Source organism: Chrysemys picta, chromosome 1 (genome assembly GCF_011386835.1).
Source record: "Chrysemys picta bellii isolate R12L10 chromosome 1, ASM1138683v2, whole genome shotgun sequence".
Taxonomy (NCBI): domain Eukaryota; kingdom Metazoa; phylum Chordata; order Testudines; family Emydidae; genus Chrysemys; species Chrysemys picta.
Genome location: NC_088791.1, coordinates 234,233,359 through 234,261,237, shown reverse-complemented (window position 1 = coordinate 234,261,237; position 27,879 = coordinate 234,233,359). Strand labels below are relative to the sequence as shown.

Genomic DNA, 27,879 nt, shown 5'->3' with positions numbered 1-27,879 from the left:
CCAAGATATAAATATATCTCTAATGGAATGTCAGTGTAGTAAGATAACAGGAAACAAAAGGAACTGAGTTTTTTTATGCTGAAAAAAATTAAGGACAAAAATCAGAAAATAAATCAAAGCTGGTGCTCAGCTAGAGAGATGAACATCTACAGTGAATATGAATGTCTGCACAGCGATAGTGGAGGGCCCTGTGCCTAAGAGGTATCAAAATGGTTCTTGGTACTTTACAGGTATGTGAAAGGAGCCCCCTGCCCTAAAGATCTTACACTCTAACTCAGGAGTTCTCAGCCTGGGGGTCATGACCCCAGGAGAAGCTGTGACCAGGTTCATATCGGTTAACACCACCCTCCCATTGTGGCTAGATGGGAGGAGGGTCTTTTATGTTTTTGTTATAAAATGGGGTCACAGTATGGAAAAGATTGAGAACCACTGATCTAAAAAGACCCTCCAAAATGGTGGATGAGTGGGAGAGATGCACTATAAAACCAAAGCAAATGAGCAGTTAAGTCATTCTGACTATCACTTTGTCCCTCCACCTCTTATTTTAGCCCTTTTTACCACAGCCCCTTCTTCTCACTGGCAATTGTGCCAAAATGTATGGTATTTTTATGTTGTGGCTAAATGCTCAGTAAAGGACGAGTGCATACCAACAATTTCATTTCTACCTGTGTCTTAAACAAGGACAGTTGCCCAAGGAGAAAGGGTGCTGCCAATTCTACAATCTTAAAATGGTTAATCAGTTCTCTGTTTTTTCACAGCATCCTGTTTGCTATCAAGTTTGGCTTTCAATATATAATTATTTAAATGAAAATTGTCAGAACTTTATTCCAGATTAATGAGCACATGCTGTACAGACAAGACACAGACATGGTGATATGCCCTAAAGGATTTATTGGCACTATTTTCGGATGACATGTACTACTCCTAGAGGGCAAAGCTAACATGTAGCATGAGATAAAAAGGGCTTTGGATCCTGCCCTGTAATGGGGTATTCACCCCCACACAAGCCCATAGCAGATTATTGTGGGCCAGAAAGGGCCAATTAACCTCATATGCTGTACCTGGAGGAAAGACAGGGATTGATAGGCCCTAACTGCAAATGAGGCTGGGGGCCGGGGAGGGGAAGAGGCTGAGATAAGATTATAAGACAGGATGTGAGAGCAGGAAGAAGCTCAGGTAAGGGGCCTGCAGTCACTCTCTAGAAGGAAAGAGTTGGGCAGGGATAAGGAGGACGCCCAGGGAGAGAGTAAGCCCTGGGATCCTGTCCCTGACCAGGGTGTCTGGCAAGAGGCCAAGAAAGGTGACGTAGCTACAGAGCAAAGGAATCTTGGGTGGTAAATCCACAGATAGGCAAGGAGATAGAGAGGTGGGGTGGGAAGGAGCTCAGAGAAACAGTAACAGAGTCTGTAACTGAGTAGACCTAGACTGCTGGCTCATAGGGTCCCTGGGCTGGAACCTGGAATAGCAGGCAGGCCCAGTTCCCCTGTCAGCCTCTGGGAAAGTGGCATTGGACCTAAACTTGTAACAGAAGACTGTCAGAGACTGTGTCTGATGGCACTTTGTTACCCCAGAAAGGGGGACACTATGTAGTGACCTGGCCAGAGGGCTGAGTCATGAAGAGGGAGCACCCCGAGGCACAGAGGGAGAGAGAGGGCAACCAACAGAATGGGCACCAGATGGAGCAAGAGCTAATTCCCAGACCCAGCCACAAGGTTCACCTGCAATGAGTGGGATGTTTTGCGGGGCCTTATTAACATCACTGGGAGCCTTTCAATTAACTTACATGGGTCAGGTACTGAAAGCATCACTATTAAAGGCAGTTTCAGGCACAAGCCATACTCTCCATGTACTTCATACTCTTTTCTTCTGTTTCAGTTTTGTGAGCAAGTGTCCTGTTTTAAAAAGTTTAAAGTGCTATTTTGTGTTTGAAACTCAAGTCTCTGTTCTTCCAATATTTTGGAAGGGGTTAAAAAACAAAACCATTTTTTTTAAAAGTCCTATTTCAGTCTCAGTTCACAATCTTGTGTGTCTTCCTCTTAGTGCTAAACTAGCTAATCAAAATGGCCACCATCATAGTTACTGAGTTCTAATGTGACTTTGCTGGAGTTACTCCAGACTTACACTGGTGTAACTGAGGTCAAATTTGGCTCTCAGTCTCTCTGCTGCAGTATCCAATCAATTCAGAATTCAAGAGGTGCAGGAGTCCTGATATTCAGATTGAAGGGTTGCCTGCTCAGATATAGTTTCAATCGGAAATGCCTGAATTACAAAAATGCATGAAAATAAGGGGAAAAGCACAATTGTGCATCAAAATCATTTAATTAAATGTGATAATAACCCTGAGATTTGGGATATGCCATTTTCCATAGCTCTTCTGAAGGCTGAACCAGCCTTCAGACCCTCCAGATATGTGCATTATAGTAAATGTTATATATAAACACACACTAAAATATTGCAATTAGAAAAAAGAGGAGACAAAGGAAGTGAGATTAGAAACAGCACTGGGGTTAGTGAATATCGGACTAGGAAAAATCCTATTAATTGGTAGTCTATAACAAGCAAAAATCCCAGTCTGGACAAGTGAAATGTGTATGTATATATATGCTATATGGTGGATAGGCTGCTGCCCTGCATTTCAAACAAACAAACCAACACAATCCCTGATTGCTGTGATGTCCAATATGTTTTCCCTGAAGGAAAACATTATAGTGTATATCCTACCTCACTTACCACTGAGCAACAGAAGATATCCACCTAGTCTTCTATGTTAAATTACTTCTCTGGTGCCTTTGAGCCAGTTGTGTGCATTACTGAACTTCAGGACAGTCAATATGGTATGTTATATATTGCTGCAAAAAAAAATTGTGACAAATGAGTCTGAGATGCCAATTGTCCTAGAAGCCACTAAATGTTTGTGTGGCCTGACCAGTAAAAAAGCTTAGACTTGGACTTTTCATTCCCTGCACAATACACACATGTCCAAGGAATTACTTTTACCATTTTTTCATCATTATTTTGGGTGACAGGGTTTTCAATCTGATAACAAAGTGATTGTTTCAGTGTTTATGTTACTGACTAGAGCAGGGGTCGGCAACCTCTGGCACGCGGCTCACCAGGGTAAGCACCCTGGCGGGCCGGGCCGGTTTGTTTACCTGCCGCGTCCGCAGATTCGGCCAATCATGACTCCCAGTGGCTGTGGTTCGCCGCTCCAGGCCAATGAGGGCTGCAGGAAGCGACAGCCAGCACATCCCTCGGCCTGCGCCGCTTCTCGCATCCAGCCGCGTGCCAGAGGTTGCCGACCCCTAGACTAGAGTGTTATATTTACTATTATTCATTTACTATAGGAGGCTTTTTTATATAAGACAGATAAGCCAATATACTTACTCCCTGCATGTACTTATTCAGCTGTCACCAAAATAGCCTCTTCTGCAATGGACTTGTGTAAGGGTATTGAGAAGCCCCAAGGGTGAAGTGCTGGTGATATTGCTGGCTCCCCCAGAAAAAACACATCAATTACTAGAAATGAGCCTGAATCACAACCTCAAATCCAAACTAGCCATAATTCAAGATCGGGGGAATGTCATGGGAGGGTTACTTCACAAATCTTTAGCCATTTTGCTTTTAAACCTCATAACAGCTGCTCACAAAATTCAAATCTGCCTGCGGACGGTCAACGTAAACACCGTCTCGTGGCCCGCCAACGATTTACCTTGATGGGCTGTGTGTGGCCCGTGGGCCGCAGGTTGCCCACCACTAGGTTACACAGTTACTTTTTTAAACCCTATTTACATCCCTAATTATCTTATAGGTGCTTAAAAATTAATTTTTTAATAATTTGTTCCATTATTTTTTCAGGTATCAAAGTTAGGCTGACTTGTCTGTACTTATGCAGATAGGTACTTTAAAGATAAGGTACTATGTTTGTCTTTCTCCAGTCCTCTGGAACCATGACTATCCTCTGAGTTCTCAAAGATAATTGCTAACAGTTCCAGGAGTGCTTCAGCTAGTTCCTTAAGTATCCTAGGGTGAATTTCATCAGCCCCTGATGACGTGAATACATCTAACTTATTTAAATATTCTTTAACCTGTTCATTCCCTATTTTGGCTTGTGTTCCTCCCTTGCTGTTAATATTGTGTTGAGTACCTAATCACCATTAACCTTTTTAGTGAAGACTGAAGCAAAATAGTCATTAAACACCTCAGCCTTCTTGATGTCAACAAGTATTAGGTCTTCTTCCCCACTAATTAGAGGACCTATACTTTCCTTCATCTTTCTCTTGCTCCTAATGTAAAGAACCTCCTCTTATTGCCTTTTATGTCCCCTGATAGGTTAACTCGTTTTATGCCTTGGCGTTTATGATTTTGTCCCTACATGTTTGTGCTATTCTTTTGTACCCCTGCCACCTCTCATGCCACCAAAGCTACACTTCTATTTTTAGCACACTAGCTCAATCAGATCTAGTGCAGGTATGTCTCCTCAAGCTGAAATGTACATCTTCCAGCTCTAGTGTAGACATACCTCATGGCACTATAAAATACAACCCCTGCCAACTGAGTTGGTGTGAGGATAGCCTATGCAAGTGGAAGGTGTGCTGGAAGGCATGCTGGGGGAAGTAGCACCACTAGAAAAGGGTGTGCTAAAGGCAGCACCAAGAAAAAGGTATACTAAGTGGTCACAAGGATGGGAAGCAAACTTGGGGCATATTGACTCCAGAAATGGGACTGAAAACTGGGTGAGTTTGCCACATAATTTTATGAATTGCTCCATTTGTTTTCCTTTTTTCCCACCACAACTGTGGTCAACAGTTCATCCCAGTCCACCAGTGAATACCTTGTAACACTGTTTACAATATTCATAATGTAAGCAGCACATTCAGAGAGGTTCCTGATCATTATGTGAGGGGCAAGCCTTTCTAAGACTTGTGTATCATACTTGACACAAATATATTTCAAACAAGTACTGTCAAAGAGGACATTGAATCTTCCAATTTTTCTTTAATAATGACAGTGATTTAATATGGGGTCTGGCATAGGGACAGAGCCTTGCATGTTTTTAAAGAGCGGCAGAGACAACTGGTCAGTCAGTCTTCAGAAAATTTGTTCCAGGATCGGAAGGTTAACAAGAGTGTAGAATAAAAGGAAACTTATGAGGAAATTTTGACTAGGTATTTACCTCTGCATATTTAATGCTGGTTTTTTTCAGGTGCTTTTCATTTTCTAAATGTAAAGATTTACAAAAAAAACCCACATTTTACCTTTACCTTCTGTTGCTTAGCCTTGTGTACTATGTTGATGAGGGACATCCAAGTCCTAGATAGATATAACCGAAAGCTAACCAAATATTACATAAAAATAGAATTCTCTTGGCTATCCTGTTGTGCCCAATTTTAAAGGTTTGTTTATCATTTTGCCAACCTCATATTAGCAAGCTAATATAAATCTGCTTACAGAACAGCAATAACCAATGCCGATGAGCATTATGGACTAGATCCTTCCACAGTTGTGCCTACAGAACTCCCATTTACTTCACTGTAAGTTGTGCACTTACTGCAAGGAGACACTGGACCATTATTTGTTATTACTAACTATCATTAGATTCTTCAGTTCCATTCTGCTCTCTGGGTCACACTGTGTTGTGAAACTGAAAGGCAAGTCTGATAATAGAAACTAAATTTTTGACCCACTTTTAACTTTCTTTACCAACAACAACATTTTCAGGGGTGAAAAAAAGCTATTTAGTCTCAGGCCAAAGGGAAATTTTGGGGATAGTTTATATGAGTTGGTTTTCTGAGCGATGGAATTCAGAAAAAAGGTGCCGTTATAATCAGTTTTGTCAACTCTGTCATTAGTTATCCACTTGTACATCAAAAACGGTTTGCCTACTGATTTTATGTATTAATCCTCAATTTGTGTCTTCATCTGAACTTATGAAAGTTGCTATATCCTCTATTAGTACTATGTCAGCTGAGTATGGCACATTTTAGAAGGGGTTCTGTGAGCCCTTCAGGCTACGCTGAAGGAGCTTCTGTGGAGTTTGAAATGTATTTCACAATGATTTGAAGATATGTTATAGATTTCTACCTTCTGCTGGGCATGAAAAGTAGGGGTCATGCTGGTTATGAGCTCTGTGGGCTATATCAGTTAAATGTGTAACTTCATTTGAAATTGGGCCATCACTTTAGATACAATATCCACTAAAACCCAGTCTTGGGAAACAATTGTAGAAGGGGAAAGATGGACAGGTTTTAAGAGGATTTCTGGACTGTAGGTGGAGAGAGGGCAGGGATACAGGGGCAATATTAAGACTACAGTTAAAGGGTTCACTGCACATTTCCTGATTTTTTTTTTGACGATTTTCTTTCAAACCTATTAATATTTGTTCTTTACAGTATAATATGATATTTAATTGTGTCTTAATCAAGATTTTGTATGAGAATATATCAGTTTCTGTTATCTTTATGTACTGGACACAAAATAAGTATTTTAAAATCCCTGGAACTAAGATCACTCATATGGGGAGGATGAACTACCTCCTTTGCAGATGTACTATCCATTTGCAGGCATGGAGTAGAGGGACTTCCCAGGAAGATTTTCCTTACTTCCCAAACTATTTGCTTTTTAGTTGCTTATGTTCCTGGAGCTCTGAGTTTCCACCAGAATCTTTTCCCATTGATTATGTGATTTCAGGCAAGCAAGAACACATTTCCTCTGCCTTATGTCTAACTGAGTAATGGATCGATTGAGCAGTGTTGGCTGTGCCTTTCTGTTTGTTTGTCTCTTTGGGATTTTGTCTGAGGGACATAGATTGAAGATACAGTTAAGTTCTTGCCATTGAAGTGGCTAAAAATAGAATGATATTGTTTCTTTGCAAAAAAAAATTTCCATTGCATTTGAACTCCGTGAGAGGTATTTTTAATACATGTTAAATGTTAGGGATTTTTTTATTAACATATACATAATATGACCAGGCCAAAGAACTGTAAGTCTGAAATTTATTCCTATAATAGGTTCTGGGGTTTGTGTCCTGCTTTGACTTTTTCATAGCTTTGTTTACCTAAAACTACTTTGTCTAAACACCAGTTTTTTTGAAACTCTGATGATGTGAGTGCTGATATGCTCTAATTCAGCCAAGAATTTATTTTGTCTGTTCTGGTTTTATTATATTTGCAGTGTTGCTGTCCTGGTGTTGGTCCCAGGACATGAGAAAGACAAGATAGGTGAGGCAATATCTTTTATTGGACCAACTTCTATTAGTAGAAGGTCCAAGCTTTCGAGCTACTCAGAGCTCTTCTTCAGGTGTGGGGAAGGAAATCAGAGTGTCTAAGCTAAACACAAGTTGGGACAGATTGTTAAACATAAGGGGTAATGCAAGTTGTAGGAGCCTCATTGAAATAGAATGGACGATAAGGGTTAGATTGTTATACGTAAGTGGGCTTCCAAGTGGGCTACCAAGGCTTAGCAGGCAGGTGTGTGTTACAAATTGTTGGAGTGAGCTCTTGAATGAACTGACCCAGAAAAATTATAAAAGACAAAAACACCATATCACCCATGGGCAAACACTTTTTACAAAGTGATCACTCCCTGTTTGATCTTTCAGTCCTCCTCCTCAAAGGAAGCCTCCACATCACCTTCAAAAGGAAAGCCTGAGAACTTAAATTCATGGCTTGAACAGGGACACTAGTTTCATGTAACACACACTTTCCTGCTAACCATTAATTGCCCATTTCATACTCTATTTGCATAATAATCTAACCTTTATTGCCCATTCCATTTCAAGTGGCCTCATACAACATGTATTACCCCTTATGCTTAACAATCTCTCCCAACTTATATTTAGCTCAGGGTATGTCTACATTAGAAACATCAGAGCTGCACAGCTAATGTAGACATACCCTGACTACAGCGTCAGGAATATCCTGACTAAACATGTACTTACAGGGGAAGGGGATCTTCCATCACTGTAGTAATTCTGCCTCTTTGAGAGGTAGTAGCTAAGACGATGGAAATATTATTCTGCCAACTCAGCACTGTCTACACTTGGGTTTAGGTCGGTTTAACTACATTTCTTGGGGGGGGGGGGGTGAAATTTTCACAACCCTAAGTGCTGTAGCTAGGTTGACCTAACTTTTAGGTGCCGACCAACCCTCAGACATTTTGATTTCCTTCCCCAGGTCTGAAGACGAGTTCTGTGTAGCTCGAAAGCTTGTACTTTCTTCCAACAGAAGTTGGTCCAATAAAAGACATTCTCTCACCTACCTTGTCTCTCTGGTTTTACAGTAAAAGCTTTTTTATCCAGCATGTTGAGTGAATGAATGGGAGGGTGCCGGTAAGTGAAAAATTCCAGTTAACTAAGAGGGCGGGAGTTTGGGTGCGGAAGGGGGCTTGGGGCAGGAGGTTGCAGAATGGGAGGGGGATTGCGGTGCCAGATCCGGGTGGTGCTCACCTCCGGCGGCTCCCCACAAGCAGCGACATGTCCCTGCTGCTTCTAGGCAGCTCTGTGCTGAGCTCTCATTGGTTCCCTCCTGCCCCCAACCCCCAGCCCCGCAGCCCCTCCCGTACTCCAAACACCTTGTGGCTTTTCCTCTGCCTAGGAGCTGCAGGGTCATGTCACCACTTCTGGGGAGCCACACGGAGCCAGGTAAGGAGCCTGCAGGCCCTGCACCAACCGGACTATATACCGGACTTTCAATGAAGATCAGATATGTCAGTTTATAGAGCTTTCCAGTTGGTAAAGTGCTGGGTAACACAGCTTTTACTGTATTATGTTAGCTTCCAGTCCATCTCTCAGAATTGATTTAACATCCATCATTTATGCAAAGATTGGAATCAGCTACATCTGCCTGGGATGCTCGGTTATGCCGCTGCTCAGAGTCTGTAGATCTCAGGTAAAATCTTGTGATGTGGCTAAAGATCCACCCTGGATAGCTGTGGAAAGAAAAGCTGATACAGAATTCATCTCTGAAAAAAAAAAAAGGGAGAATCCATAATTTAGAACAATGTGCTCTGATAACCAACAGCAAACTGAAGATATAGTCTATTTTCTCTTTCAATTTTAGTTAATGCAACTGATCAAACATACTTTAATTTGCTAAAAGGCACACTTTTCTATTTAAAGAAATATTGAATTTATATTTTAACAATCAAATCCTTAGACTTTTTTCTGACCTGTAGTGCTTGTGTTTTCAGCATAAGCCATGTTAGATATACCAGGTCTAAATCTGCTCCAGAATAAGTTGTTTATCCAACTGGAGGAAATAGGGAGGAGAATGTTTGCTGTGGAGCTGGACAAACAATTGATTCCCCCCCCCCCGTTCATTGGAAGTTGGGGGGGGGGAGGTTTGAATCATAACAAAATTAATTTTAAAAAATTGCAATTGGATAAGTCAGAAAATTTCATTTTGGGTCTCCCCTGTTACTCACTAGCTCAGTGGTTGGATCACTCATCTGGGATGGGAGAGACCCTGTTTGAATCAACACTCTGGAGCATGGACTTGAGGCCAGGTCTCCTCCCATGCAGATGAGTAACCTCACCATCAGGCTATAGAGTTACTGGTCATTCTCTGGTGCAGTAACTATTCAGGTATTTAATATAAAGTGGAACAGTTTCACCAGGAGAGAATGAGAGCATCCCCTCACCCCCCAGAATAATCAATAGCCTGATGGCTCCGACAATCACTTGGGACAAGAGAGACCTGGGATCAAGTCCCTGCTCTAGCATGGGGATTCAGATCTGGGTGTCCCACATTCCAGATGAGTGTCTAAGAGCGGGATTATTAGGTATAAGGGGGGCACCTTGTCCAGTGGCTTTGTGAATGGTGTCTGATTCTAGCCTGGAAAATTGAAATGTTTTGGGTATAAGAAAATGAACCATTTCAACATTTCCAAATGTTTCTTTGTTTGTTGCTTTGGGGTTTTTTTGTTTTTGTCAGACAGAAACAAGGCACCAAAATCTACATAAATTTGTGAAATGTTTTGGTTGACCCGAATCGGCCTTATCTGAGGAAAGAAAATCACCCAGCTCTAATTAGCCAGCTGAGTGCCCCCACTGCACTTTGGAGTACGGGGCAGCAGGCCCTCAACTGAGTCTTCCCCATGCCTCCAGTGACACAGGGCTAGAACCTCACTGGTCACCAGCAAGGGGTAGTCCTTAAGACCTCTACTCCTCACTGGGCAGAAGAACAGAGCAGCAAGGAGAGTGTGTGCCAGCAGGCCCCCAAAGTCCTGCTTCATACCATGTGTCCTCCTTCCCCAACGCCTCTATCCACAGCCTCATAGTCAATGAGACCCCCACCTTGGCCTGTATGATTGAAACAGGGAAAGATAACTCTATGGGCATGCCTATATTGCATGTAGGAGTGAGCCTCCCAGTCCGGGTCCACAGACTCTAAAAACAGCTGTGTTCCAGCGGGAGCTTGGGCTCTGAAGCCAGGGGGGTTTGATAGCCAAAGCTCCAGCCCAAGTCACAACATCAATACAGCTATTTTTAGAGTGCTAGCTTGTTTCTGTTGGCGCAGGCTGGGAGGTTTACTCCCAGATGCAGTGTAGACATGCCCTATAAAATCACTGCTGGCTACTCATCCTACTAGGCTACTCTGTATGCCACACCTCCCAGAACCTACAGAAATAAGGTTGAGCAGCCATGCTATTCCCACACAGCAGACGATGCTTTAACAGTAATGTTTTGTGTTAGAGGATACTGACCTCTGCTATGAAACAGGGGGTGAATTGTTATGTTTGTTTGTATTTTAGTTGTGCCGAACAAAGATGGGGAGCATAAAATTCAACCTCTTACCTTGCTGATGAAAGGAAAAAAGTAAATATCTGATAAAATGGAGGGGGAAAATGCCTGAATGCACTAGTCTGGAAAGAAACCTGAACTGGAAGAAGTAGTTGCAACACTTCCACATTTTTTCTGAAGTGATATTTCCCAGAAACTGGACAGGGTAAAAGCTTCTCACTGCTACATGTGTGTGGCAGAACCAGAGGCTTTAATCTACAATACATGCAGTGAGAGCATGAAGGGGACTAACATCTGCTAGATAAGTCATTCAAACGTGTCGTAAGTACTGTGATCCAAACAAGATTGCCATTTCGGAAAATCACATTTGATTTACAAAAAGCCAGCTGCAAGGTGATACCATATATCATTATAAAGAACAGGAGTACTTGTGGCACCTTAGAGACTAACAAATTTATTAGAGCATAAGCTTTCGTTGACTACAGCCACAGTGGGCTGTAGTCCACGAAAGCTTATGCTCTAATAAATTTGTTAGTCTCTAAGGTGCCACAAGTACTCCGGTTCTTTTTGCGGATACAGACTAACACGGCTGCTACTCTGAAACCTGTCATATATCATTATGTTAAAGACTTAAGAAAGAAATCTAAGTCATGGGAATTTGAACAGTAAATAGATGGACTAAAGGAGAGAGAAATATTTGTGGTATTTCTGGTAACCTGCAAGGTTATGGGCAAAAACAATTGGTATATGCAGGGCTACTAAAAATTGCTTCCCAAACAAAACTGTTAAGAAGCTATAAAAAAAACCAAACCAAACCAAAACAAACCCTTTAATTAAAAATGTATATCAAAACAAAGACAGAATACAGGATAAATAAATGAGTCTAGATTTGTTTCTAATAAATGTGGAGACATTTACAAACCAATACAAAAGTGTCTAACATAATAGATACAATGCCAAGTTTGAAAAAAAGCAAGCATTTGGCAAAAATGTGTCACTCATGACACTAAAGTAATCCAAAAGCAAAATAGTTCTGTGAACATAAAGGTAGAGGACAAAGCTGTGATGGTGAAGCAGGAACAGTTCTCTGTCGGGTCTCTTATGAAATTTATAGTACGTGGTTCCACAATAAGGTTGGTTTATGATATTGGAAATAGTGACTTTACAAGATAGATATGGGGCTATGTGTATTGATCAGTGCAAGCAGCTACAAAAAGAGTAGTGACTGCCTGATGTCAAATTGCAAACTAAACTTATTTCATCAATTGGGCACAAATGAGCCAAATTCCAGAGCATCCCTAATGGAAAACTTACTAAAGAATGGGCAATTTGGCTACCACCTTCAACCTGATTGTTTAAATGCACCCTTCATCTCTTTACCATTGCTAATTTCCATCGTTCTCTGATCTTTTCAGGCAAAGCAGGAAGGAAGGAACACAAAGTGAATGTAGCTGGTAGAGAACACGGTTGGATATAAATAAACTCCAACAGAGAGATTTCCTTATCCTGTAGCACAGTCATGATAGAGGCTAAAAAAACCTTCTCCTCTTCTTCCTAAGGTATCACAGCAGCCAAATTGTGCCCTGAAGACTGCAGAAAAAGGAGGAGGAAAACAGGATAAAAACAAGAAGGGAAAAGAGAGTGTGAGTGTAGAAAAGAAATAATAGGAGTAGAGGGAGGAGAAAGAGAGGAAATAATTAAAAACAACGAAACATTTCCAACTTCCTTGAGGAAAGAAGGGCGTCAACTTCATAATCTCCACTTATTGGGGGGCTGGGGAGATTTACTATCATGATGGGCTCCATTAGAAGAAGAACCTAATTAAACAGCTGGATAGATAGGAGAGACAGAACATCGGTGCAGAGCACAATCTCAAAGCCTCAGGCCCAGATTCTCAAAGGGATCGATTTCAATGGGAGTTAGGTCCCTAAATACCTTTGAGGATCTGTGTCTCAGTGATTGCTCAAAGCCCTCTATCCTCAGCAGAATCACCTTCAGTGAGCTGTTAATGGTACTGAGAGCTCTTTGGAGGGTTGTGGTAAGTCGTATCTGGTAAGAAAACTGAAACTGCGGGTGCCAAATTGCAGAGAGAAGCAGGGCCACCCAGAGGATTCAGGGGGCCTGGGGCAAAGCAATTTTGGGGGCCCCCTCCATAAAAAAAAGTTGCAATACTATAGAATATTCTCGTGGGCCCCCCGCGGGGCCCGGGGCCTGGGGCAAATTGCCCCACTTGCCCCCCCACCCCCACCCCCCCAGGTGGCCCTGGAGAGCAGTGATCAGAACTTCTACTGGGGAATGACAGGAAAGGGACCAAATGGCCAGGTCTTGCATCTATATACTTCAAATATGAGCCTGGGTAAACAAAAAATAGGCAAGGTGGCTAAACAGAAAGTGGAAAAAGAGGAAGGATGGGAAGATGTATTCTTTTCCTTCCCCTGTTCCTTATCTGTTTAGAATGGATTGACAACTCTCTGGGGCAAGGTACTGAATTTATAATATATCTGTAATGTGACCAGCATATTTTGGGCATTTTTATAATAATTTTATAATAATACTATCAACTTCAGTGGGAGTTGCTCCTACTTATCTCAGGTCTGTACTTGATCCTCTCCCCATTACACTAAAAAAAAATGAGGAGTCCTTGTGGCACCTTAGAGACTAACAAATGTATTTGGGCATAAGCTTTCATGGGCTAAAACCCACTTCATCGGATGCATGCAGTGGAAAATACAGTAGGAAGATATATATACACAGAGAACATGAAAAAATGGGTGTTGCCTTACCAACTCTAACGAGACTAATCAATTAAGGTGGGACCTCATTAGAGTTGGTATGGCAACACCTATTTTTTCATGTTCTCTGTGTGTATATATAGCTTCCTACTATATTTTCCACCTCATGCATCCGATGAAGTGGGTTTTAGCCCATGAAAGCTTATGCCCAAATAAATGTGTTAGTCTCTAAGGTATCACAAGTAGTCCTCATTCTTTTTGCTGATACAGACTAACATGGCTATGACTCTGAAACCTGTCACCATTACACTGAGTTTTTTCTTTTGTTTTGTTTTCCCATGCTTTTCAGTGTTGCTAATGTGCTGTTTAATTAGCTATCAATTGCCAGTGAAAACTAGAAGGAGCAACTGGCATAATTGCTGTAGTTATTGTTTAAGTACAGTTGTCTCCAACTGCTGACAGAAATCATTTCAAGTTTTTTAAAATGTCCTTACAGTTTTTCATATCTGTGTCTTTAATTGTAGCTGCCTTATAAAATGCCTCACAGTTAAACGTTTTAAAACTAGTGACTGGGTGAATAGGGACTAATCATCCTCTTTATTTGTACATATGGATGCCACCAATCTACTTTTAGTTGTGATCTAATTCAGTTTCCTGCCAAGGTTTCTAGTAATTCACTAAAACACAGTGACACCATGTTTTCATCCCTCAGAACTGGCCTATTCTGATGGTTTCTTTTAGTGACGTCCTTGTATTCAAACCTTTCTGGTCACGCATCTGTTGGCAGAATTGCAACATCTCCTGAAATTTGTATTTCAAACAATTGAAAGAGGATCTAATCTATCTGTCGTCTAACTGATTTTTCTCAAAGAGTTTATGATCGTGGTATCAAAGATACCATAATTTTAAGCATGCTAACTAGAAGCTGCCATGTCTTGCATACCTAAGACATGCAACTTTTCTAAGAACAGACCCTGGAGAGATTTGGAAATGGATTCTCCTCCCTGCAAGATGTTTAGTAATTTGGATAGAGAAATGTTCATTTTGCAGCTGCTGCTGCAGGCAAGGAAAGAAGCATTTATAAACCACCCATCTCCTCCCCCAACAAGAAAAAAAGACAATGCCAACAACCTGCTTGATTGCCAGTAGCATGGCCATATCAGAGTGGTCTATTTCTGGATCTCATCAGCCTCTCTATCTAATGCCTGTGACAGCGGTGACAGACATAGCCACTGTCTGGGCTCAGAGGTGGGGGTTTTCTGTCACTGAGTGACATCAGAGCCAAGTTGAATGCCAGAAGAAAGAGTGTTTTGAAAGACAAACAGCATGTTACTGCCACAATCAGTCAGTCATGAGTAAGGCTTGTTCATTACCCCTCTGAAAAGTAAGCTTCTGCTTGCATAACGGGGGCATCCTCACTCAGTAAAACACACACACACCAGCAGTAAGCATTTCTGGAACACCCAAGAACAAATCTAGAATATTTACCATGTACATTTTGACTGATTGTGACATTGATATGCTGCTTGTCTTTCGGAACGTTCCTTCTGCTGACATTTAACTTGGCTCTTCTGCCACTCAATGACAGAACTTCCCCTGACCCCACCCTGTCTCCTACACAGTTACCACTGTCACAGGCATTAGCTCTCCTACTCATATTTAGGAAGGTCTTTAGGGCAGACCTGAGCATGACATGACCAAATGTACCTGAGCTGACTCTTCTTCCCTTTCCTCTCTGGGGAGGCAGCAGACAGGTTGTGGACAGTTTCAGCTTTGCTGCTGCTGTTACTAAGAAACACCTGAGGTAAGTGGGGAAATGGGATACCGGGAGGAAGCATGAGCAGGAGAGTGCAAAAAGGGAGGACTCCTGTCTCAGACTGAGAAAGCAGGACAATCAGTGAGTTATCTTAAGTGCCTATACACAAATGCAAGAAGCCTGGGAAACAAGCAGGGAGAACTGGAAGTCCTGGCACAGTCAAGGAACTATGATGTGATTGAAATAGCAGAGACATGGTGGGATAACTCACATAACTGGAGTACTGTCATGGATGGATATAAACTGTTCAGGAAGGACAGGCAGGACAGAAAAGGTGGGGGAGTTGTATTGTATGTAAGAGAGGAGTATGACTGCTCAGAGCTCCGGTATGAAACTGCAGAAAAACCTGAGAGTCTCTGGATTAAGTTTAGAAGTGTGAGCAACACGGGTGATGTTGTGGTGGGAGTCTGCTATTGGCCACCAGACCAGGGGGATGAGTTGGACGAGGCTTTCTTCCGGCAATGAACGGAAGTTATTAGATCGCAGGCCCTGGTTCTCATGGGAGACTTCAATCACCCTGATATCTGCTGGGAGAGCAATACAGTGGTGCACAAACAATCCAGGAAATTTTTGGAAAGTGTAGGGGACAATTTCCTGGTGCAAGTGCTGGAGGAACCAACTAGGGGCAGAACTCTTCTAGATCTGCTGCTCACAAACCGGGAAGAATTAGTAGGGGAAGCAAAAGTGGATGGGAACCTGGGAGGCAGTGACCATGAGATGGTTGAGTTCATGATCCTGACACAAGGAAGAAAGGAGACCAGCAGAATACGAACCCTGGACTTCAGAAAAGCAGACTTTGACTCCCTCAGGGAATTGATGGGCAGGATCCCCTGGGAGAATAACATGAGGGGGAAAGGGGTCCAGGAGAGCTGGCTGTATTTTAAAGAATCCTTATTGAGGTTGCAGGAAAAAAACATCCCGATGTGTAGAAAGAATAGTAAATATGGCAGGCGACCAGCTTGGCTTAACAGTGAAATCCTTGCTGATCTTAAACGCAAAAAAGAAGCCTACAAAACATGGAAGATTGGACAAATGACCAGGGAGGAGTATAAAAATATTGCTCAGGCATGCAGGAGTGAAATCAGGAAGGCCAAATCACACTTGGAGTTGCAGCTAGCAAGAGATGTTAAGAGTAACAAGAAGGGTTTCTTCAGGTATGTTAGCAACAAGAAGAAAGTCAAGGAAAGTGTGGGCCCCTTATTGAATGAGGGAGGCAACCTAGTGACAGAGGATGTGGAAAAAGCTAATGTACTCAATGCTTTCTTTGCCTCTGTCTTCATGAACAAGGTCAGTTCCCAGTCTGCTGCACTGGGCAGCACAGTATGGGGAGGAGGTGACCAGCCCTCTGTGAAGAAAGAAGTGGTTTGGGACTGTTTAGAAAAACTGGATGAGCACAAGTCCATGCGACCGGATACGCAGCATCCGAGGGTGCTAAAGAAGTTGGCGGATGTGATTGCAGAACCATAGGCCATTATCTTGGGAAATTCATGGCGATCGGGGGAGGTCCCGGATGACTGGAAAAAGGCTAATGTAGTGCCCATCTTTTAAAAAGGGAAGAAGGAGGGTCCAGGGAACTACAGGCCAGTCAGCTTCACCTCAGTCCCTGGAAAAATCATGGAGCAGGTCCTCAAGGAATCCATTCTGAAGCACTTAGAGGAGAGGAAAGTGATCGGGAACAGTCAGCATGGATTCACCAAGGGCAAGTCATGCCTGACTACCTAACTGACTTCTATGAGGAGATATCTGGGTCTGTGGATGACGGGAAAGCAGTGGATGTGTTATTCCTTGACTTTAGCAAAGCTTTTGATACGGTCTCCCACAGTGTTCTTGCCCGCAAGTTAAAGAAGTATGGGTTGGATGAATGGACTATAAGGTGGATAGAAAGCTGGCTAGATCGTTGGACTCAACGGGTAGTGATCAATGGCTCCATGTCTAGTTGGCAGCCAGTTTCAAGCGGAGTGCCCCAAGGGTTGGTCTTGGGGCCAGTTTTGTTCAATATCTTCATTAATGATCTGGAGGATGGTGTGGACTGCACTCTCAGCAAATTTGCAGATGACACTAAACTGGGAGGAGTGGTAGATACGCTGGAGGGTAGGGATAGGATACAGAGGGACCTAGACAAATTAGAGGATTGCGCCAAAAGAAACCTGATGAGGTTCAACAAGGACAAGTGCAGAATGAGGGGGGATTTGATAGCTGCTTTCAACTACCTGAAAGGGAGTTCCAAAGAGGATGGAGCTAGACTGTTCTCAGTGGTAGCAAATAACAGAACAAGGAGTAATGGTCTCAAGTTGCAGTGGGGGAGGTTTAGGTTGGATATTAGGAAAGACAAAAAAAACCTGATGAGGTTCAACAAGGACAAGTGCAGAGTCCTGCACTTAGGAAAGAAGAATTCCATGCACTGCTACAGACCGAATGACTACATAGCAGTTCTGCAGAAAAGGACCTAGGGGTCACAGAGGCAAGAAGCTGGATATGAGTCAACAGTGTGCTCTTGTTGCCAAGAAGGCTAACATCATTTTGGGCTGTATAAGTAGGGGCATTGCCAGCAGATCGAGGAACGTGATTGTTCCCCTTTATTTGACATTGGTGAGGCCTCATCTGGAGTACTGTGTCCAGTTTTGGGCCCCACACTACAAGGATGTGGAAAAATTGGAAAGAGTCAAGTGGAGGGCAACAAAAATTATTAGGGGTCTGGAGCACATGACTTCTGAGGAGAGGCTGAGGGAACTGGGATTGTTTAGTCTCCAGAAGAGAAGAATGATTTGATAGCTGCTTTCAACTACCTGAAGGGGGGTTCCAAAGAGGATGGAGCTCGGCTGTTCTCAGTGGTGGCAGATGACAGAACAAGGAGCAATGGTCTCAAGTTGCAGTGGGGGAGGTCTAGGTTGGATATTAGGAAACACTATTTCACTAGGAGGGTGGTGAAGCACTGGAATGCGTTACCTAGGGAGATGGTGGAATCTTCTTCCTTGGAGGTTTTTAAGGCCCGGCTTGACAAAGCCCTGACTGGGATGATTTAGTTGGGAATTGGTCCTGCTTTGAGCAGGGGGTTGGACTAGATGACCTCCTGAGGTCCCTTCCAACCCTGATATTCTATGATGGGCTGGAGAAGAACATGCAATTGACTCCTCCCCAGAGGACGTCTGAAGAAGAATGGTTTGTGAGCTTTCCTGTTGCAGTATATGTGCGTGATGTTATCCTGTCTTATGCAAGAGCATAAAGTAGAACTGACCATCAGTAAAAAAGAATAAAAGAATTCTGTCAACATCACAAAGCTAAAAAATTCCCCAAAAAAGGGATTCTCCCCCACTCTTTCAGTTACGATTTTATTTGGTGTTACTTGCAACACTTTTTTTGAGCAAAATATTCAGCTTGTAATAAGATATTCAAGTTGACTGTGTCCTTTAGCATAACCCTTGTCAAATTTATTATCTTCCTTTCATCTCTAATCACTTCGCACAACAGGCCCATATGTGCAGCAGAGAGGGATAGGAAAATGAAGTGAGCATTGACTTGAGAGGCTGAGACAAACAGTAATTGTTTGGGGAAATCAAGGTGGGAGCAGGTAGGAAATTTGATGCAAACTTGGAGCCCAAGTCTCCCAACAGTTCTATCATGATCATGTCAGCAGAAGGAACCTTCCGAAAGGCAAGCAGCATGTCAGTGCCACAATCAGTCAAACTTTACATGGTAAACATTCTAGATTTCTCCTGTAGTGTTCCAGAAATGATTGCTCCCGCTGTATCTGTCCTGATGAAGTTAACAGAGTTGTGCCCATGTAAGTGATGAGCAAACTGTGCTCTAATAGATCTGAATACGTATGAGGAAGTGTGTAAACCTGTGGTGTGAAATATGAGTATCTAATTTGAATTTAATCGCCCCTGTGTGATTTCCATTCTTGATACTTTCCAGTGTCACAATGCTTCTAGCCCTTCACTATCAAAGGTAAAATATACTGGATTTATATTAAATATATATTACATTTCCCCTGATAATTGTTACAGAAGGCTAAAACTACTGCAAAGTGGGGCATTCACATGTTGCAAAACATTGTGCCCAACATATTAAAGGCCATATTCCATCCTCACGCTTTTCACACCACTTCTATTGACTTCAGATCAATGGCAGTATTTGGCTTTAAGTGGAGAATACACCACATTTTCCACAGGAAGCTGGGGCTTTTAATCGGTATTAATCTTCTCCAGGGAATCCAACAGGAAAAGGGAAAGATTAATCTCTGTTTGGAGACATTTGTAATAACCATTGAACTTTTCATGTATTGTTTTGCTGTTTTTTCTGTTTTCTGCAGTGCAAAATCAAGGCAGGTGAAGCAAGTCGACTACTGTTTCACATAGTTATTTTCAAAGCTAGACCTCTGCTTCTGCCCAAATGATCTGGTTTCCATGGAAAGCATTGCAGTGTAAATGCAAAGAATAACTATAAAACATTCTAAATACATTGATTAAAAATACAGTGGAGGCAGTTTAGGAAGATAGGGTGAGAATATGATCTTAATTTTTACAATAATAAAAGAGAAGTACAGTAAAACAAACAAATAAACAAAAAAGCCCTTATCTTCCCTTGGAAAACTCTCCTCCTTTCAGTTGGTTCATCTTCAAATATGGCAAAGGTATATTCAGTAGTTAGTAATGTTTACTTTACTATTAGAATTAAAGATGACTGTACACACTATAAAATATTTTTGGAATCACATACACAAAATAGAGCATTTACATGGCATTTGTATGAATTAGATTAGCAGACAGTTGTGTGTTTGGAAAAAGTAATCATGAAGACATCAGGGACAAACGTGTCTTTGGGCTCTTAAATAAATATCTGATCTTGCCATTAGAACATGACCAGACTTTGAAGAAAACTTTATCAACTGCACATAATTCCGAACTTATACAAAGCCTGGCAATCAAGATGTCATAAAATGACTTTAAGGCATTTAAATCTCATTCCTTCTGGGGCAAGGTTTTATCACAGAATAGTAAACCATCCCAAATAAAAAAGAAAGATTCTAAATCATTGAGTGGTGTGGAGAAAGTGAATAAGGAAAAGTTATTTACTTGTTCTCATAATATAAGAACTAGGGGCCACCAAATGAAATTAATGGGCAACAGGTTTAAAACAAATAAAAGGAAGTTCTTCTTCACACAGTGCAGTCAACCTGTGGAACTCCTTGTCTGAGGAGGTTGTGAAGGCTAGGACTGTAACAGGGTTTAAAAGAGAACTAGATAAATTCATGGAGGTTAAGTCCATAAATGGCTATTAGCCAGGATGAGTAAGGGATGGTGTCCCTAGCCTCTGTTTGTCAGAGAGTGGAGATGGATGGCAGGAGAGCGATCACTTGATCATTACCTGTTAGGTTCACACCTTCTGGGACACCTGGCATTGGTCACTGTCGGTAGACAGGATACTGGGCTGAATGGACCCTTGGTCTGACCCAGTATGGCCATTCTTATGTTCTTAAATACACATGCCACTGATTGCTCAGCATGGATGGCTGAATGCCACAAAGGCAAGAAGATAGGCTAATTCATTGCCATCTGTTGCACTAGAGAAGTGGAAGGAGTTGCAATGTCACAAGAAAATGAGACTGATCTTTCTTATATCCTTTGCCCAGATAATTCTAGGAAGTCATGGGTCATGCCACAGCCAAAGAACAAGTGGAATTTCAATTCCAGTGCTCCATTAAGTAAAAGCGCATATAGGCCAAATCATTAGATGGAGGGCTATTGAAATTGCAGAGCCCAATTACTGGTGTATACTTTTGATTCCAATGCTTAATCAAATTGGAAAATTCTGCCTATTTGATGACCTGAATCTCAATGAAAGATCAGGCTAGAGAGAGAAATGTGTCCTATCCCACACTGGATGACATTTTCCCAAGTAGCTGCCCAAGTATTTACTCTTTTAGATGCCACAGTTGTTTTGGGGCAAATTCCACTACAGCCAAAGAGTGTCAGGTTAACCACAATTTTCACTCCATTTATACAGTAGTCTCACCACAGACCTCTTTCTGGCATTACTAGTGCATCTGAGATCTTTCACAGGAAAATGGCAGAACTACTGAAGCACCTGGAAAGGCTAGACATTTATACAGATAAACTAATACTTTGTGTACATGGCTGTACTGAAGAGGAATCTGATTTTAAAAACCTGTGTAGTGTCTTTTGAAAACATAAAGTCTAAAAGTCTGATGTTGTACAAAGTGAAAGAGCTTGTTGGGCCGGAAACAACTAGATATTTTTGGGACCTCATATAATGAATAATGTAAAGTCCCAGATGCTGAGAAAGTAAGAAACCATTAAGTATTTGCAACCTCCTCAATCCATTCCGAAACGGAAAGAAATCCTAAGTACGATTCACTATCTAGGTAGATATGTGGTCAACCTGGCAGAAAATGATACCCTCTGAGTTAAGTGAAAAGTGAAAGCACCTAGCGTTGGTGCAGAACATAAGAGCAGTCATTCAATAGAGTGAAACAACTTCTGTCTAAGTCATAAGTGTTTATCTTCTTTGATGTAAGTAAGTCAACCATTCTCAGAGCCGATGCCTGTGACTCTGGATTAAGGTACGTTTTATTGCAAGGGCATGATGGTCAACTGAATTCTGGTGCATATGGTTCCAGGACAATGACTGATGCTGAGACTTGTTATGTTCAGATTGACATTCTTTCACTGCAGTAAAAGCATCTGGAAATTCACAAAATACTGGAGGACTAGATCCTCTTAAACTACTGACTGACCACAGACTGCTCAGGCCACTGACAAATAACTATGAGCTGAATCATGTTTGAACTAGTCATTTTTTGAATGTGGCTGAAAGAATAATGAAGAATTCTCCCATAGATATCTCAGAAATCGTACATGACCTATTTTCAGATTACAAAATCTGAATATCTCAGAGTCCTATGGTGAGGACACTCACCTGCGAAGTGACAGATCCTAATTCAAAACTCTTCTTTCCCCTCAAGCAGAGGTGGGACTTGAACTGGGGGTCTTCCCACATACCAGGTGAGCACTCTAACCCATGGGCTGAAAGTTATGAGGAAAGTCCTCTCCCACTCCAAACTGTTTTGTTTTACTTTACTTCTTTTATTTGAACATAGATGCTGAGTGAGCTTAGCTTCCTACAGGGTCCGGGGGGTTGGGGGTTGTGCATGGCAGTGGTCCCAAAACTGGAACTTTGATGCCTAAAATAGGAATTTAGGTGCCTAACCCCTTTTGTGAACCTAAGCCTATAGACTTAACTAGTGAAGGCGTATTGTTCTTTTCTAGACATTCTTATTGTTATGGTTTGTATGAATGAATTTCTGGAAGGTCTTTGCTCATTCAGATATAGAATTAAATATTCTGTAAATAAAGAAGGAAATGTAAATATTGGGCAGCCAAATTAATAATTATTAATTATTATTGTAGTGGTAAAAGAAGGCTTAAGTCCTTTCAGCTGTATGGATCATGTGATGCATTACTGCATTCCCTGGCCTTTAGAAATAATATGGTTGAAATCATGTTCTGACAAAAGCTTTGCTTGGTTGCATTGTGCTTAATTCATTTTGGAAATATCATGGTATACACTGTTTATTTTTAAAAAAATAATACATCATTGAACAAAAAAGATCTTCCTTTTTGTTGTGAAACTTCTCGCATTCTGAAAGGTTATTTGTAAAATAAACCACTACAGAGACTCTTTCACACTAAACTAATGTCATATATGATCAGGCTTCATTTAGTATAAACATCTGCATCACTGAAAGATCTGTTTGTTCTAGAGCTAATCAATTTTTTTTTCCTCTGTGGAAAATCTCAACTTTTTTGTTTTAACTCGCAAACATTTTTTGACCAGAAACCTGCTGAAACCTGAAAAATGTTTGGCCAAATAATACCATTTCTTAGTTTTCAGGCAAAACATTTCAATCTTGTTTTTTCAATTAAAAATCATTTTAAAAATCTAGGAAAGCAGATATTTACCACAAAAAAAAACAATTTTAATTTTAAATTTTTCAACAGAAAGTTTTTGACCAGCCCTAATTTGTCCTTTCCCAACAACTTCCTCTGAACTTTTATCTCTGTAGAAATATATAACCGGGTATGTGAATGAATTAATAAAGTCATCTTTTTCAATAAGCATATTGTTGCCAGGACTATTGGCTCTTCTTGTCTATGCCATAAAACTCTCCTCTGCTGAATCGTATCAATAAAGTAACTGGAACAGAGCCCCCCAAGAATTTTAACATTCTCAAATTGTCAAAAATCATAAATATATTTTTCCAACATCTCTTTAAGAAAGATAACACTTTTTTAAAAAATTTACAGATGGCTATCCTAAAGAAGAAATGATTTACAGATGGAGGAAAAACTCAGTAGAGGCCGCAGACCAGAAATCTTGGAGACTCTATCAGTTTGACTTCATGGGTCTCAGAAATACTTCAGAAATTGTGAAAACCTCTGCAGGTAGGAATTGAATGAATGCTCAGTTCTCAAGGTTAAGAAGTTCAATATATAGTTTTCTACACTCTGTGTATGACATGATCTCATCTGTGCTTTGAATCTGACAGGTTTCAGCAGTTAATCTACTACACTGCAATCTATTGTACATGTTTGACTTTAATTGTGTTTGTTTTTACCAGTCAGGTTATTCTCATGGTAAACTAAGGGCTAATGCTTTCCACAAATATTAATTTCAGTGGGAACTTCAGATGTTCAGGACTCTAACTCTGTAGGTGTCTAACTTTAGGGACCCTACTTTGAAAATGTTGCCCTTAAACTGCTAGAAAATATTGATTTTTAAAATGATCACCTTTTTCAATTACAGTTGATATTTATGAACTCCGAATAAAATGATGAAGAATATACTATGTGCAGTGAGGAATAGACTGGGCATTTTTTGAAAGTTTGTTTTCATTTAAGTACACTTTGAATTCAGGGAATTACAGTGTTTACAAGTGTTCATTTGAAAAGTGCCAAAATCCAGACTTCAATCTAATTGACTGTTTGGATTTCTAACAAAACCCTTCTCTCTTCCTCTCCTCTCTTCCTAGTATTACCAACCTAGGAATAATATTAACTTGCAGCTGCTGTTTACACTACATTTTAAGTTGCCACAATATGCTCATTCTGCAATTAGGTGTTATTAAATTATCCCTGCATTGAGACATATGTTTTGATCATTGATTTTTTTTTAAATAGCAAGCGTCAAGAACATTGACTGTTTATTATCGTAGCCCAGAGCATAGCAGTAGAGCTAATAAAATTAAACGTTTTCATGACAAGTTAATCTTTCATCTACTGTTTGAGTATTTTTCTTAATGTTTCAAAGGCATGGTACACCTCCAGCTGATGAATGCCTTTTTCCATTGACCTTATCAATTGATTTTAATTAAAACTTAATGGCCATTTTATTTCCACAGGAACCTTTTTCTGTCTAATAATAATAATAATTAATAATAAATGAACTATGCATTAAATGGCGTAGATTGCTAAAATTGTAAAGTTAAACGTAACACAATATAAACAATAGACGCAGCACTTGGTAGATTAAAAAACTCATAAAAGTCAATCACCATCCAAAGGTTATAGATGACACTGAAGTAAGCTACACATCAATACATGTGGCGAGTGGTGTTAGTAGCAGTCTGCTGCTTTAATATTAACCAATTATGAATTTTTAAAAAGCAGAATTTAAGTGCATCTATATTATTTATTGGGGAACACTGTGGATAAAGAGTAAAACACACTGATCTGTGGGCTTAATGTGGAAAATTTATGGCCCATCCTCTTGCATCAATAATGCATTCTCATGGCTGACAGACAGTTTTGTCACTGAAATGCAATTAACGTATTAGTAAGTCTTTTGGGTATATGGCCTGGCTAAGGAGAGTGTTAACAAATGGAGCAAATGTAAAAGTTTGTTCTGCTTCTGAATAATGAATATGGATGTGTAAGTTCTTCAGGCAAGTTAACTGTGATCTGGATGTTGGTTGATCAAGGTCAAGCCCAGGATACATTTTGGTTCCAATATCTATGACAGGAGGCATGAAACTAATTAGGAGAGATGGTGAGAAAGCTAGAGATAGTGTGAGTGACCTGCCACTTCTACTCTGTGCTCACCAGGAGTCATGCCAGCTTGACAGTTTTCATCAAGAAATCTCGTTAAATGCACAGAACAGCCCCATCTGAAATATGAAGCTGCTGGCGGTATCCGAATAAATACACGTACCCGCTCTATTTAAACAAGACAGAAGCCAGCTTCACATAGTCATTTAAGATCACAAATAATAAACTAGGTAACCGGGCAAATTCCTTTTTTATCCTCCTCTTCATAGACTCCAAGTTATAATTTAAAGAAGCGGCTGAGCTGGCGTTACTTTTTTACCCCCATTACCCTTGCTACTTCTCAGTCATGCTTCTGAGCAAAAATCAACCTCTGGAGTAAATTTCTTTTCTGCCATTAGATATGTACTGTAGGCCAATTTTTCATGCACCAGCACTGTCATAGGATATACTGATCTAACATTTGGATGTTCAGATGGGCACTTAAAATGAGCACTGATGCACTAAATACTGATTTGAGCTTCCAAATGTGGGATTTGCATACCATAGTGAGGTACCAACATTTGAAAATTGTGCTGATCAAACCTGTCTATCCAGATTCTGATATGGTCTTTGTGGGCATGATAGCTTAAAACCTGGTGTTTATGTCAAATTTTTAAAATGTCAATCTGAAGTAGAGGGAGTTCCTTATAAAACACTGAGGGGTGCCTGGAAGAGAGGTTTTCTCTATTCAGATATTCATTGAGTGGATCAGTATTACTGGCTTTTCAGTACAGTATTTGAAAATAAGAATATAAGAATGGTCCATCTAGCTCAATATCCTGTCTTCCAACAGTGGCCAATGCCAGGTGCTTCAAACGGAATGAACAGAACAGGGCAATTATCAAGTGATCCATCCCCCATTGTCCAGTCCCAGCATCTGGCAGTCAGGGGCTAAGGGCACCCAGAGCATGGGGTTGCATCCCTGACCATCTTGGCAAATAGCCATTGATGGACCTATCCTCCATGAACTTACCTAATTCTTTTCTGAACACAGTTATAGTTTTGGCCTTCACAGCATCCCTTAGCAATGAGTTATTTGGGTTATCGGGTGATTTGTATCACTAGATGATGCAACCTTTCAGTATGATGTATTCCACAAATTAGTCAAAATTTCCTACAAATTCCCAAAGGTCCTAATGTTCTGCAAGATATTGTTGTCATCAAAATTAAACAAATCACCATTTAGGCTGTAGATGGGCCCAAAGGAAAAAAATATAATCATTACCAACTAAATAATAAAATATAAAACAAATTACTAAATTAAGATACAGAAAAGTTACAATATGCTAGAAATTTGGGGCAATTGTATCAGGGAAGAAGGAGATGATAGTTCCTCAGTTGTAAGCTCTTTGGGGCAGGGACCATCTTTTTGTTTTGTGTTTGTACAGCACCTAGCATAATGGGGCCCTGGCCCATGACTTGGGCTTCTAGGTGTTATAGTAAATATACAGAAACAATAATAATAATGACTTTGGGCCATCATGATAGCAGAAACTATTGCCAAACCGCTGGGTTGTTTTTTTTTTTTTAAAGAGCACCAAAAATTGCAAGGGGGCTTTAGAAATGAATTTACAAGTAACAAAATGAAATGTATATAGGCCAGTGATTCAGCTGGTGTCATTAGGCAGAGAGACCAGCTGAATATCTCACTCATGAATTTTGGCTCACAGATGGATGAGGAGGGGAGGTGCTGGGAATCTACAGATATATGAAGCATGTGAAAACCAAATCTCTGAACTTGCCTGAGGTGAACTCTCTCTGTGCAGGTCCAATGAAATCTGCTGGACACTGTAAGGGTCCCACCAGCCCTGATCTTTTTGCAAGATCAGGACCCATGGAAAGAACAGAATTATGGAGGGTGATACACAGAGTACAATTAAGAACAATGGGATGAAATTCAGATAAGAAAAGCAGTCTGAATATCAGGAAAAAATTATATTCTGTTCCTCCCCAGGAAAATTGTGAAAACCTCCCACACATGGGACATTTAAAACTAAATTAGACAAAGTATTAGAAAATATACTGTAGGAAACAGTCCTGCATTCCCAAGAGATGAACTCACTAGCCTAATGTCTTTTTCACTTCTAATGTTTGTTTCTGACATTTTATGATACAGTTACTTCCTTCCAGAATTGTGTGTGTAATGTGAGACCTTTGTCAGTATCACCGGTATACCTCTCTGTGTCTCTCTATATTCTCTTCTGCAAACTTGCAGCATGAGTGCTGATAGTCTGTACAGGAACATATTGCCATGGTGGCCAATATGTGTATAACCCGTTCCCTGTAATATAATTTAGCCCATCAAGTGACCACTTCATGAGCTTAGCAGAGCCCAGAGACAACATTCCATTAAACCTTTCTCTTTTAGAGAGTTACATACATTTTGTGTAATTGTAGACATGGTCAGGGTTTTACAAGTAACAAGATGGTTGCTACAAGGACTTCACAATTCCTAGAATCTAAACAGGATAACAACAACAACAAATC

The 27,879-nt window shown here is 40.8% G+C and overlaps 1 protein-coding gene across 5 annotated transcripts in view; it reads left to right on the top strand.

Moving 5' to 3' along the window:
- The window catches only part of GABRG3 (gamma-aminobutyric acid type A receptor subunit gamma3), a 529,212-nt gene that overhangs the window by 428,333 nt on the left and 73,000 nt on the right, over positions 1 to 27,879 (top strand). For all 5 annotated transcript variants that reach the window (XM_042840838.2, XM_065591293.1, XM_005283299.5 and 2 more), the window contains one exon: positions 23,614 to 23,751. In XM_042840838.2, coding sequence (XP_042696772.1) covers positions 23,614 to 23,751 — 138 coding nt within the window. The remainder of the gene's footprint in view (positions 1 to 23,613; positions 23,752 to 27,879) is intronic.